The following is a 13,838-nucleotide window of genomic DNA, read 5'->3' as shown; positions in this document are numbered from 1 at the left end:
ATTTTTTTATTTTGACTGCATCAGACCAACACGGCTACCTACCTGAATCTTGCATCTAGTGGTTATAGAACAGACGTGACATATTCTGCTGAGTTTACTATCTTGATAGACAGTTATATGGAAGACGGGATGTAAGCAACTTTTAATTCTAAACAAAGGAGCATTTTGTTTAATTCCCTTAGTGTGAGAGCATCAAGTTCTCCTTTTTCTTATTAACTTTTATTTGCACGAATTTTCCTGGAAGTTCCTTCAGTAGGAGTCTTATGTTCATACTGATTGCAATCTCATTTGGAGGGAGGAATGCAAGGATTACGTTTCGGGCAAGTTCTCCTCTCAGTTTCCTCAGGAATCCTGTATGTTGTAACATTTTTAGTGTTGTATCAACAGGATCCTGACTTCAAAGCAGTTTACTTGTTGAATAAGCAGGGTATGAGTTTTTCTTTTCCCTCCCAACTCTTTACTGGAAATTTGGCTTCCGGGTCCAACCACTGTTTCACAATAAGGGTTGTTACGAACTCCCTCTGCCAAAGAGATCCAAATTTGCATGCCAGGAACGCTTACGTTCTACTCTCAAGTTATTTGCATGACCTTCGAGGGATAAAATTCATTGTGATTTAAGAGCTTGTTTTAGAACCAGTTTTTTATTGTTATTATTTCTTTGTACTACTGTAGTTTCTTCCTCCCAAACTCCTTACCGTTGGTAACATTGCAAGGTAATCTGGTTATAATTTTGCCATCATCCTAAGAGGTCCAGTTTAGGGTCAGCCTAGCATTAGGCAGAAGGAGGTGACTGCCTCAGGGGGCAGGTTCTTGGTGTATCCACATGGTCTATCCTTGGTCACCATAATTAGCACGCTGCCTTAGGTGTGCTGGAGGATGCTATCCCATTTTGGAGGTTGCATTAAGTTTCAGCTGGCAGCACTAGTGGTGCACGTGCTGGGGGCAGAGCCACCATCCCAACACCACCGTCGCCACTACATACCTGAGCTGGGTGTAGCTGGAGTTGCATAGTTACACTGGCAGGAGTGTGAGATTGGATCTGTTGGGGCATGCACACAGCCCCAGCCTCGCCACCACCCAGCCCCATCCATGTATGCAGCAGCAAAGCTAGTGTTGGAAAAACAGTTCCCACCACATGGGCTGGTGCTGGTTGCTAGTCCGGTTGCCTTCTGTAAGTGGACTGGGGCTGTAGTGGTACGCTGTCCTTTTCCACAGGCAGCAAATAGTCTTGGGCTTGCCCTGGTTCAACTGGATACACTTTCCCCCTGCATTCAAGATATCCCATTGCAGTATTGCAGAAGGCGACCATTGAAGATCTCTATTCTAGTCAAAGTGGTGGAAGTGCTAATCCCATTAGTCTCCTGTGCTTCTGCCCTCTTAAGCCTCTGTGTGTGCAAATTTTTCTAGTGCTCTGTAATGGTGCAGTTACTACTGAATATTACTAGGAATGGTTCCTCATGGACCACATTGGGTTAGCACAGAAATAAAACCAGCCGCTTCCCTCAGAATTTGTAAATTGCTGAGCCTATTTACGAGCCAGTCCAAAGGCCCGTTGAAATCAATGGGGATATTTGAAAGAGACTGCAGCTTTGAATGTAGCTGGGGGGATGGGATAGCTGGGCGACCTTAACTCCATCCTAGAGCACATGCATTGCATACAGAGGGTCCCAGTTTCAGCCACTTAAAACCCAGTTAAAAGGGTCAGATATTAAGTGATGGATCAGAATCCTGCTTGAGATCCCAGGAGTACAAACACTGGGTTTGATGGGCAAAAGGCAGCTTCCTATGTTTGTAGACTCCTTGAGGCAAGAAGTTACTCAGCAGTAACCACTACTTGCTCCGCACCAGCTATTTTGGGACTGAATGGGGAGGTAAACTGAGAACTCTTCTCTAATTTGGCTTCCAATCTGAGCTGGAGAAGAACTGAGGGCCTTCTAATTCTTTCCTTTGTGATGAGCATTGTTAAGCACTCAGATCTTGTTTCTGAACCTTTGCCTTGTGAATTTTGCTGGTCTCTCTTTCTGAAAAAGCAACAACCACTTTTATGTGGTTGATGGAAAGTATTTAATTGATTTTACTGGTTTTTTAAAAAATTGGCTGGTTTTTATGTTTGCCTGAGGCAGAATTTGTGGTAACCTATGTTGGATTTGCACTTGGTCTCCTATCCACATCCTGGTCTGTCCCAGGCTAAATGTGTTTTGGAGCATTTTGAAAAGCTTACAAAAGAAGTTGGTATCATAACAGCTGGTATGTTGAAGTGTGTGTGTTTAGCAGCAGGTTTGAAAATTGGTTGAACAGGCTTAATGTAGCAGGTTCTATTCTTCGACAGATGAATGTGTAATACATAAGAGATTAAAGTAAAATGTGTATGGGGAACGAAAGCATTAATTATGAACAGTTACGGAAAATGTGTCACTCTTGAGATTTCAAGCAATCAGCTATGTTATGACATTTCCCACAGTTCACTCAGTGCAGAAGTGACACATCAAGCATAGTTTGGAACAAGTTGTCTCTTGTTTTGTTTCTCGATAAAAGCTTGCCAGCCAGTATTCAGATACCTTCCTATCAGTTGCTGAATCTTATTGTTTAAGCAATATTCTTGGTTTCTCCTGTGGATTTGCTTTCTATCACATCCTTCCTGCTGGCTAGGAGATTCCACCCATTCCAAAATAAGCTCACCTGTCCCATTTTACATGCATACCTTTGTAGCTTTCTATGGAAATGCCTGCAGGGCATCATGTTCTACGCTTAGGAAACTCTTCAGTTGGAATCTCTCTGATTTCATAAAACTTCTTAATTAAAAAAGAAAGAAAGCAAACTCTTCTCAGCACTGTGGGTTGTGGGAAATAGATTGAGCTGTTCAACACGGCCTGCCAAGTTTGGAAATGTAGGTCTTCTCTTCCAGCCTATGAAATGCAAATGTGACCAAAGCCTTGTTAACAGTTTTTAAGGACAAAGTAAGCATAACCTGTTTTAAGTTTGCAAGGTATCTGGAAAGCTTGCCTACAGTTCTGAACTGAAGGGGTAGTTGTCAAGCCCCACACTGGACAAAAGGTTCTTGCATTGCAGGGGTCCCTTCTGACTCCAAGTTTCTATGAATATCTGGAAAGTGGCAGATTAGAGAAGGCTCAGTTGACGCTGTTCCATTTGATTGGCTGGTTTTGGTTGTATGTTCCTTGGAGGAAGGATGACTTTGCTGGAATTAGTGGGAGTCAGCTCTGCATAGCTTCTGCTTCTCAACTATTTCTTTATTTGTGAGATTTATATGACCTGTGCCTCGTCACATGTGATCTTAGGGTGGGTCACAACAAACAGCATAAGCAGCTAAAACAAAAATGCTGTTTAAAATGAAAATCCACAAAATAATGCAACAACTCAGTCTTGAACACACAGTTACCCAAAGGCTTGCTGGAAAAGAAATGCCTTCCACAAGTAAATATAAGTTGGGCTTCTTCTTATTCCTGTGTTTAAAAGATTAAGAGAAAAATTCTGTTGCATCACACACTGCTTTCTTTTTGGTTTGTAGCTGCACTTCTCCCCCTCTCCCTTCGTTGCAATTTTTTAAGGGTTCATCCTATACTTAGAAGGTTGTCCCTGAAAGACAAACAAGCTTCATATTTTCACAGTATATTGCGTTACAACACATTCATCAGGAGCAGTTCATGTGATGCTCTTTTGATCACTTCTGTGGGTCAGAGTGGCATCTGCCTCTTCTAAAAAAATACCCTTCCAAACTCTCACTTCCAGTTCTCAAACCATATTTTCCAGAGTTAGAATAAAGAATTGCTCCTGCATCCTAACACATGCTTTTCTGTGTTGAAGTAAATCCAAGCATTCCCCCACCCACACTTATGTGTGATTGCCTCGTGCGCAAGCAGCGTCGGGAAATAAATAAATGATTGAATTCAAACCCGGAAATGGTGGGAGAGGGCTAGAGAGACCTCGTGACTTGCAAGAAGACCCTCCCCAGAGCCCAGAGAGACCAGAGGCGCAGCAGGGCTTTGTTTATGCTGCTCAGCTTCCACGACTGACAGCTGATGTGCGGGGTAGCTCAGCAGCAGTAGCTGCTTTCCCTTGCATCCTCCAGCCTCCTGTCAGCCCCAGAACTTCAGTTCTAGTTGTGGATATTTGGGGATACAGTATTTTCTGTGTGGATTGAAGAGATAGAGTGGCCAAAACGGTGATTAGAGGGTGCCCCCCACTTTACGTGATTTCACTTATGTGGGGAGAGGGCGGAATCTTGTACAAACTATAGGTGCCAGACAGACCTGCAGATATCTCAGTTGAGTTAGAACAGTGGTTCTAGTATATGTGCTGCCGAAGCGAGCACAGAACAGTGGTTCTCAAAAGGTGAGGCAGAAGGGGATGGCAAGTGTAGTGGGAAGATTCAAGGACAATCAAAGAAACATTTAAATAGTGTTGTGTAGTGTAGTTTTGTGTAGCTAGACAGACAAGCAGACAGACAGATACAACAGCGTATGGATAGATATTTTTTCCAAATTAGAGCAAGAATATTGGCTATTCTGCAATTCTGTCCAACATATTGTGGGTGAACAGGAGTTTTCAACTTTCATAGTTCAGAAATATGAAAGTTCAGAAACGAGAGAGGCTTCTTTGTGTTGATGAGGATATGAGAGTTTGTTTCAAATTAAACCTAAGATAAATGAGATCACCTCTCAAACAAGGTCACACCTCTCATTGAGTTTGTCTGCATACGTAAAGTACACATGTAAGAGGCTCATTTATAATTATATTTTGGGAATGAGTTATGTTCTTATGCAGTTGCATTGTTTTGTATTTTCTGGGTGTTCATATTATGGAGTGGTTGTGTTCTATATTATAAATCAAGCATTGCGAGGAGTTGTTTCTTTTTGTTTTCCAATGCATTTTTTATCAATGAAAAATTGGTGTGGTGCGAGCAAATTTTTATTCTGAAAGTGTGGCCCAGAGAAAAAAGTTTAAGAACAACTAAGTTAGAAGGAGGAGTTAGAAGGTTCCTTCCTTGAGAGTTTAGAGGAAGAAGGAATGAACTATTAAGGAAGAGAAACCAAGGCATTACCAATCCAGTAGAACAATGACTTCTTCTTCCGCTAAATGTTTTGAAGCAGGAGGTTGTTTTCTGCAGTCAGGCTACCAGGTCGTTGTTTCAAGTTTGCAATAGGGGAACTGAGGCCAAGAGATCTCCTTTTAGCCTCCCTTTTTTACTTCTGGGTTGCAAGGATTTCCTGGATATGAGGTGGCAGGGAATACCATAAGGCTATGCATCTCCTGGAGCCCTGGCTATTTTGTACTCTGCCTAAAAACATAGGTGGAGAAGGAAAATGGGTGGAAAGGGGAGGAGAATGAGCAAAGCTCACTGAATCTGTACTGACGTCGATTGAAAACAACAACAGCAACAAAAATCCATTGGCAGCTGACGTTAACAATAATAGTCTATGAATCATGTTTATACATTAATATAAGCAGTTTAAATAGGTATCTAAATGAAATGGACGATGATAAGCTATGTGTGCAGACTTAATAACCCCATGGTGTCAATATGCTGCCATTTATATTTTGCTATTATAGTCATGTTTTCAAACAGTTTGTTCTTGATCCTTTTGGCTCCCGAAAGCCGCAAACCCAGAAGTGACTGTTTTGGTTTGCAAACTATTTCTGGAAGCCGAACGTCCAACGGGGCTTCTGCAGCTTCTGATTGGCTGCAGGAGCTTCCTGCAGCCAGTCAGAAGCAGCGCTTTGGTTTCTGAACGCTTTGGAAGTCAAACAGACTTCTGGAATGGATTCCGTTCGACTTCCAAGGTACAACTGTATTTGCATGAAATGTATTATCATTGCCTGGATTGTGGAATTGTGTTTTGGAGCTGGGGTGGGCTGAGTCATAGTTGCGATGTGCACAGGATTGTCCTTTAGGTGAGGCGACACCACTCTAAATCTTTGTGTTCACAAAAAATCTTTGTGTTCACACAAAACTGAGCACCTGAACACTCTGATGAGTCAAGTTCACTCTGATTTTCACGTTTCATATTGTGCTTTTCTCTCTCTCTCCTTTTAGGTATCCTCATGGGAGCATTTATAAAAATTATAGAAGCTCAAAAGCTAGCCAACTGGAAGGTACTCCGACAACATTTTAAACTTCTTGGGTTTTTTTACCATATCTTTTATGCTGCGCTTAATTTGAGCAAGCCAAAGAAGTGCCACTTAGGGTTCCTTGCTTTGTATCCCTGAAGCAGGACGAATCTTGCACTGGTCATCCCAGCCCAACAAAAGAAGCAGTAGCAGCAGCAGCTGCCTGGGGCATCACCATTTAAGAAGCACTGGGCTAGTCCAGGGGACTCGGAAAGGGGAATACAGTTGCCTGCACCTACCCTCACCCCTGCCACACAGATGTTAGCACTCTGAGAGATGTGTGCCCCATTCCTAATAATTTTCTAGTTGCAGCTCATTTTCCTTCCCGCAGTTCAACAGTCTCCTCTCTCTCCCTCCCTCCCTCCCTCCCTCCCTCCCTCCTGCCCAGATGCAGGAGAGGATAGGAGGCAGGCAGCACAAGTTGTCACTTACGGTTCCGACATAGCTTAACTGGGCACTCTTCATCTCTAGCCAACCTGGAAATGCTGCTAAAAACGAGCCGAATCAGTGAATGAAAAATAAAATCCAGTAGCTAAAAACTGTCCAGCATGTTCCTTTAAGGCATATGCACTTAGGTTCAACCCTACCTGTTTTGGGCACACCAGCCACACCAGCGGGACTGGCTGGTGCATCTGAACCAAGCAGGATTGAACTCTCTGTGCAACAGCCACGGCTTCGCATGACATCATGTATGGTGCCACATAAGTCATAAGTTGTGGGGCAACTGGGCATGGTTTGGGGAAAACTGCCTTGGTGGGCCAAGTTTTGTCCATGGGCTGAATGTTCCCCATCCCTGCTTTAAGTACTGCCTGCTCCCAACCAGCCCTATGCTCTTTTATACCTTTAACTACTACTTTTTGTATCTCGGGAGCATCTGTTGGGCTTCCGTTTCCCCACTACAGGCTGCTGCAGTTACACAGTGCTTTGACCCAGTCCGCTTTTGTCTAGTTTCAGAAACAGCTAGGGAAGGAAGTTTGCATACAAACAGATCAGTGCTAATCTAAGTGTTGTCCGCTTTGCCTAACTGCAGCTCTCCAGAATCTCCCAAGAAATATTTTGTGGTCCTGTTACCTTGAAAGACCTTTAAACTGGAGGTGCTGGGGATCGTACTTGGAGCGGCAGATGTCATTACTTTATGGAATTGCCTTGCCGCAGGATGTGGGGATGGCCACCAGTTTTTATGGTTTTGGGAAGGGATTAAGAGGTGTTTAAAGGCAATTACTGTCTCCACCTCATGAATTACCTGGGGGTGGGCATTGCAAAAGGTGGGTGCTATAATAGAGCTTTTGACATTAGGGTGGGGATGGACACCCTGGTCCTTAATCCCAGCTATATTAAAGTATTGGGTTTCTCTGTTTATTTTTATGGGCAACTTTCACTTCCGCCCTGGTGCAAAATAGCTCTTCACTGTGAAACAGGAAATAATCTGTCTAGACAATGAGATAATTCTCTCTATACTTTTTATATCACTATATCTTTTTATATACCCCCCTTTTCCATCCATTTGATTCAATTCCCCATCCCACCTGTAATGGTTATATAACAATACCTAGTTGCTTAGATTTCTTTTTTAAGAATCATAATAAAAAATGTGGTCTACTTCAAATCACGAAATGTGTTCAGCTCTTTTTTAAAAAAGGGTTATCAGCACTTTACAAGCCTGATATTCAATTGGAATGACGGACTTTAAAAGTCAGCACTTAAAAAATCTGCAGCCCTATGTAATTTCCAGTACAAATGTTGTACTTGTAAATATAAAATGCAGGAGAAAGCCATGAGAAATTGACAAAATGGTTTTGCTGATGTCAGCTTGCAGCATTTAAAAAACAAAAAGTGTGGCAAATGACTGTTTAAAACCAATTTGTCTGAGTTAAGCTTTTTCCCCAACACCCACAATATGTGAGCTTTTAAGCTCCATCAATTATATTAATATCAGAGATTTGCAATATTTGGAGGAAAAAGCAGCTGTTAGTCCTTCCTGTGTAGCTTTGTGGATCACTGAATAACTTAGTATTTGAGGATTTGACCTGGAGCCACAATTCTGAGTTTCAAAACATCTTACTACACCCTCCCTGATTCCCCACTCTGCCCTAGAGCCACTATCTTGTCCTTCATTTTAGCTATGGAGTATCTACCTGACTCTTGTTCTTGACTTCCTTTTTGACCCCTCTCTATTGACTAGTTCCTTTGCTATTGCCTTTCTCCCTGATGGGATCTCCACCTGTGCCTAGGTTACCTGTTTGGGCTAGTGAGCCAACGCTGAAAACACTTGAGGACTGAATTGTGTGTTTTATGTAGCTGTTTCCCTTAGTGGGTTTGGGCAGAAAAAGGGGAAGCAGCCTGGGAAGTATCTATTGCTACTAACTGACCTCTATGGCCCCTGAAGAATGAGTGTGAATCTGTTGCTTGGGTCATGCAGCCTCAGAGAGTTGTTTAGGGTGCCTCCGCTATTTTGTGTGGCGGGTGGTGGTTCAGGCACATAAAGCTGGAACAATTAAAGTGGATTAAAGTACTCTGTCACTCTAGCACTACAAATCCACTTGAGATAAGAAATCGACTTTTTGCGGTTAGGAAGGTGATGGAGAAATTTTGAACAGTGTGGGATGAATGGATGATGAAAGGGAAGACATATGAACACCCTGCAAGCAAATCAGGATGAACGTTCATTGTTACATAATATCCCCACAAACAGATGCTCAGTAAAGATCAGATATAATCTAACGGGTCAGAATGTACACTCTTTCTTTAGTGTTTGTCAGAGAAAGGGAAATCTCTTAGCTCTGGACCAAGAAGTGACCATGCTGCTTTATAGTCCATTATAGTTCACCAATAAAATGCCATTAAGAGTATTCCCAGCTGATGGTATGTGTCATGACTGGGCTTTAGGAAAGGGGTGGTACCTGTGGATTGTAAAACGTGGCATTTAAGACTTCTTGGTCAAAGCAAGCCTTTTGAAACATGCTTACTATCTATAAGGAACCAGTGCAGATGCTGAGCTACAAGAACAATGTATTTCCTGTATCTCATCTCTGCCTGGAATTTCTGCACCTGTTGTGGCCTCCACACTGTGGAAGGAGGACTTTCCATAGTATGGAAGCCACCTTTGTCAATGTAGATAGCGTGCATCTGTGACAATCAGTGATAGAACCCATCACAGTTCCACATCCATATTAAAGTTCCACTTATTACTGATTGCATTTCTGATTCTGAAAGCCAAAGATAAGAATGCTTCAGTATTTCCTATAGTGAAATGTAGTTTTTTGCGGCACAGTAGGCTCGCTTTCCCTCGCTATTTATTTGGATGTAGCAATTCAAATTGTGCTTCCTTTTTTCAGCAGATGAATGAAAGGCAATTTAAAGGTAATCCTGAGGATGTTTGCTGTCCTAAAGCCCCCTTTACGGTGGGTTTTGAGGTAGATTAATATAAAATTCCTTTCCTAGTGTATTTGTTTCTTAAAATATTCCCATTTTGGTAGACGCTTCAAAAAAGCTGGAGTTGGGTTTGTTTGTTCCAGATGTGCTATCCTTTTAATTACAAATTTTGAAATTTCCTTCTCATATATCTTTTTTGTCTACTGTATTTTACAGGAAGAAGAAATGTTTCGCCCAAATATGTTTTTTCTTCTTTTACTTCCACCAATTATATTTGAATCTGGGTATTCATTACACAAGGTGAGAAATCGTAGATCCTTTGTAGCTATGTTTGTGTTTTGGGCAGTGCTGTGATTACAGCTACATTGGAGTTGACAGGAGATATTCACTAAAATGTCATCATTTTATGTCAAGTGTATCTGAGGGTTGGCTCACACATCACTTAGCTACTAAAGTGCTGGAAACTCTTGGGAAAGGCAGAATGTTAATTTCTCATCATGGTACCTCAATGATGTGATGGGCCATTCATACATGTTTGAACCAGCCCTTAAGAGAAGAACTTGGGTGATCCTAATATTGAGGCTTGTATCTTTCATTACCATGCCTTCATTACTTATGCCTTGATAAAAAAAAGTCAAAACCAAAGAGCGTTCTAGTTCAGTCCTTTGTTGCAAGGCCTGACTATCTCCATGCCCAATACCAGCATTGCGGTCCACAAGATTCCACTAGATCCACTAAAGAAAGATTCCAACAGGGCAGAATTCCAGAGTGCTTCCTGAAGTAGGGGAAAGAGAGTACCTTAGTCTTGGTTCATCTGGCTCAAATGCATTTAATAATCATATCAGTACTGATCTGAGGAAGGGAAGCGCCAAGATTGTACCTCCTTCCATCAGCTACACAGGCAGTTTGTTGGGCGAGGTGGGTGGCAACAATCTGTTCCGCCAGCCAGTGATCTATTTCATCTTGGAGAAAGCCTTGTTTCTGCACACTGATTGCTCTCATCAGGGTGGGGCATGTAAGTGCCCCAGCAGCTTTAAAACCAAACAGCTGTGAAAGCACTTGGTTCTTTGTTTGCTCTAATAGAATGAAAAAATGTCTGCACTTTGCAATTAGCTTCTAAGAACATGAGATGCTAGGCCTTCCTAGAAGTCAGCGCCCCAGGTTCTGAAAGCCCTGTCTGCTAACCCTAGCCATGCATGGCTGAGCTCTGTTTACTTACTCATGGGCAAACACATTCTGTGCTTCTCCAGTACATTATTCTTTATGATTACTTCATGCGTTCAGAGGCTGAGCTTCCAGGTTCCGGATCTGAACCCAGATGATTCCTCACCCAGATTTAAGTCCTCTCTAAACTCACTATTGTTTGTTCCTCCCCTCCACCTGTTTTTAGGGCAACTTCTTTCAGAACATCGGCTCCATCACACTGTTTTCTGTGATTGGGACAGCAATTTCGGCTTTCATTGTCGGTGGAGGAATTTACTTCTTGGGTCAGGTGAGGTTGCCTGAGTGTATGCTGTTTGTTGTGGTGTGAAATATTGGGCCTCTGCTAAGGGCAATCCACATACAGGATTGTGGAAAGAAATGCCTGAAGACACGAGACTTTGTGGCGCTGGAAAGATTGGCATCTCAGACACACAACTAGCAAGCAGACTTGGGTCAGCATAGTGTTTGGCTGTGATGACATTCGGGGTGCAGGGTTGGGCTGTTACTCTGGCTGATTTGTCAAGCAGAACAGTGTAATGTCAGACGCAACCTTCAGAAATCCACATTCCCTCTTGGACTGAATGTTGCATCGTACCAGGATCAAAGTGTCTTTGGTGATGTTGATCTAGGAATAGGGCCAAGCTGAATGACATGAGGGATTCAGAAACGAGAGAACTACCTTCCCACCGGGGCAAAAAGCAAGGGAGAAATATCCAGAAGTGCTGAGGAAATTCTTTTTTTAAAAAAATTCTTTTTTTAAAGATAAATTTCATAGGTGTGTGCATACAGAAATTTTAGAGTAACTTGATGGCATATTAGAATATTCCCTTCCTTTTCCTCTCAAACCCCACCCCCCACCTGGGCATTCATAGAATTATAGGATTATAGAATTGGAAGGGACCATGAGAGTCATCTAGTCCAACCCCCTGTAATGCAGGAATCTTTTGCCCAATGTGGGACTCGAACCCACAACCCCGAGATGAAGAGTTTCATGCTCTACTGACTGATCAGAAGCACCCTCAACAAGTTATCATCTCCATCTTACACATTACAGGTACAGTGGTACCTCGGGTTACGAACAGTCTTGCTTACGAACGCTTCGGGTTATGAACTCAACAAACCTGGGAGTAGGTGTCCCGGGTTGCGAACTTTGCCCCGGGATACGAATGCAATCCACTTCCAGGGCCGCAGGAGGCCTATGTAGGGAATGTGTGCCTCAGGTTAAGAACGCTTTGGGTTAAGAATGGACTTATGGAACGAATTAAGTTTGTAACCCGAGGTACCACTGTATTCAGCTTTTCATGCTGACCATGTTGGTATTTTACATGAGGAAGAAACAGCTGGTGATAACTGATGATAGTTATACTCAGAGTAGGCCCACTGAAATCAGTGGACCTAAGTCTATTGATTTCACTGAGTATGACTAATGTTGTATACCACCCAGTTGTTGCTCCTTTGCCTTATGCTACTTTAAGCAGCTACTGTATTCTGAACTGCAGAGACTTTTAATAAATCCCAGTGCAAGGGGAAAGAAAGCAAATTTTTCACACGGGGAACTCCTGGTAATTAATTACACCGCAGCAGGGACTGAATTCTTACCTAGCATCATGGTTAAGTCAACCCTGCCCTAGACTACGGTATCCCAGAGGGCCATTGTTCACAGAGGAGAAAGAGAGAGACTTTGCAATGTGTCCAGCAGTCTTTGCAAGGGAGCCATTGTAAGTCAACTTTTCATATCACTTTCATGTTGTGTTTGCCAAAAAATAATAATCATAATATCGTTTCTGCCATTTCGGCACCCAGGGCAATGTATAAAATACTGTTACAACCGTAAAGATAAAAATGTGGTATTTTACACCTTGAATAAAACCAATCATTGCAATGAAATGACTATAAATTTACAATTGTAAGCCAAAGCTAACAAAATAAATTTCAGTTGGGACTGATGCAAGGTTATGCACTTATGCAGGAAGAACCAGCTGTACAAAATTCAGCGCCCTCTGCCTCTCCTCTCATGCTCCAATCTAACTCATAGTTGCGGTGCCCCTGAGGCTTTGCACCCAGTGCGACTGAACGGGTTTTGCACTCCCCTAAATCTGCCTCTGCATGATCTGGCTTATTCTTTTTTCTGATTATGGTTTGTTTCATCCCAAACAGACCACAAGGGAAGCCACTTAGCACTCGTAGTTTGAGTGAAACAAGGTTCGGGTAACACAAGCCAGACCACGACTTCTTTCCCAGTAGGAGTGGAGAAGGAGCATAGTGCTTGTGATTTCAGTGGCATAGCTTATTTTAACCACGATTTAATATTGCAGGAGAACCAGGCCATTGTCTCAGCTTTTTCAAGTGGTCATACATCTTCCTTGCTTTTGCCCTTCAGATCTGTTTCTTGTATAAGAGCTTGCTTATATTATGAACATTGCAAAGTATGAGCAAGTAATTTGCTTGTTCTGCTTACGACTCATGCTTCTGCAAGCTAATGTGCTCTTTACTGTTGCCTTGCAGATATATTTTAATTAATTCGGATCTTCCCCCGTCCCTCATTAAAAGTGTTGTGTAACCTAAGTGGATAGCTTAGTCTCCTCATTTGAGCCCCTTCACCAATCACAGCATTGTCGCATTCATTGTCCCATACCAAGTTTAAGTCTTGCATTTACCCAGACATGTTTCCCAATGGGGCAAATAGCAGTTTCAGGAGAGAGGATTTATTTTAGGAAAACTGTGTAGACAAAACGCTTCAGCCCCTTCCCTCAGTGCTATTACCCTAATCTCCCTCCTGCCCTCAGTAGCTGCTACTCCTCTTCCCTTTTAAGGAAATACCAGGATATCTATTAATAGATTTCTTATGTCTTGCCCAGTTTGATTCCAAATGTGCCAAGAAAACCACCAGCGCCCATTTCCGCACCCTGCAATTTATCATTCGTTGTAGTCAGCGGGGGGTCAGTCCTTCTGTGGTCTTCTGATTCACCTCAGTAAAGCATCTCTTGACCGTCTCATTCTCCATAGGCTTCTATGATCCATTTATTTCTGTTAGCGTCCCACTCTGGTGCATTTTATGTTAGCTGTGATTCCTGCAATGCAGGGGCTTGGACTAGATGACCCTTGGGATCCCTTCCAACTCTACAGTTCTATGATTC

At 42.6% G+C, this 13,838-nt stretch overlaps 1 protein-coding gene across 3 annotated transcripts in view; it reads left to right on the top strand.

Annotated features, from left to right (window-relative positions):
* Positions 1–13,838, top strand: part of SLC9A8 (solute carrier family 9 member A8) — a 56,829-nt gene that overhangs the window by 19,264 nt on the left and 23,727 nt on the right. For all 3 annotated transcript variants that reach the window (XM_081011235.1, XM_081011233.1, XM_081011234.1), the window contains exons 4-6: positions 6,053–6,111; positions 9,715–9,798; positions 10,889–10,990. In XM_081011235.1, the coding sequence (XP_080867361.1) occupies positions 6,053–6,111; positions 9,715–9,798; positions 10,889–10,990 (245 nt within the window). The remainder of the gene's footprint in view (positions 1–6,052; positions 6,112–9,714; positions 9,799–10,888; positions 10,991–13,838) is intronic.

Source organism: Podarcis pityusensis (genome assembly GCF_964106645.2).
Source record: "Podarcis pityusensis genome assembly, chromosome: 6".
Lineage (NCBI taxonomy): Eukaryota > Metazoa > Chordata > Lepidosauria > Squamata > Lacertidae > Podarcis > Podarcis pityusensis.
This window is presented reverse-complemented; position numbering and strand designations above follow the sequence as displayed.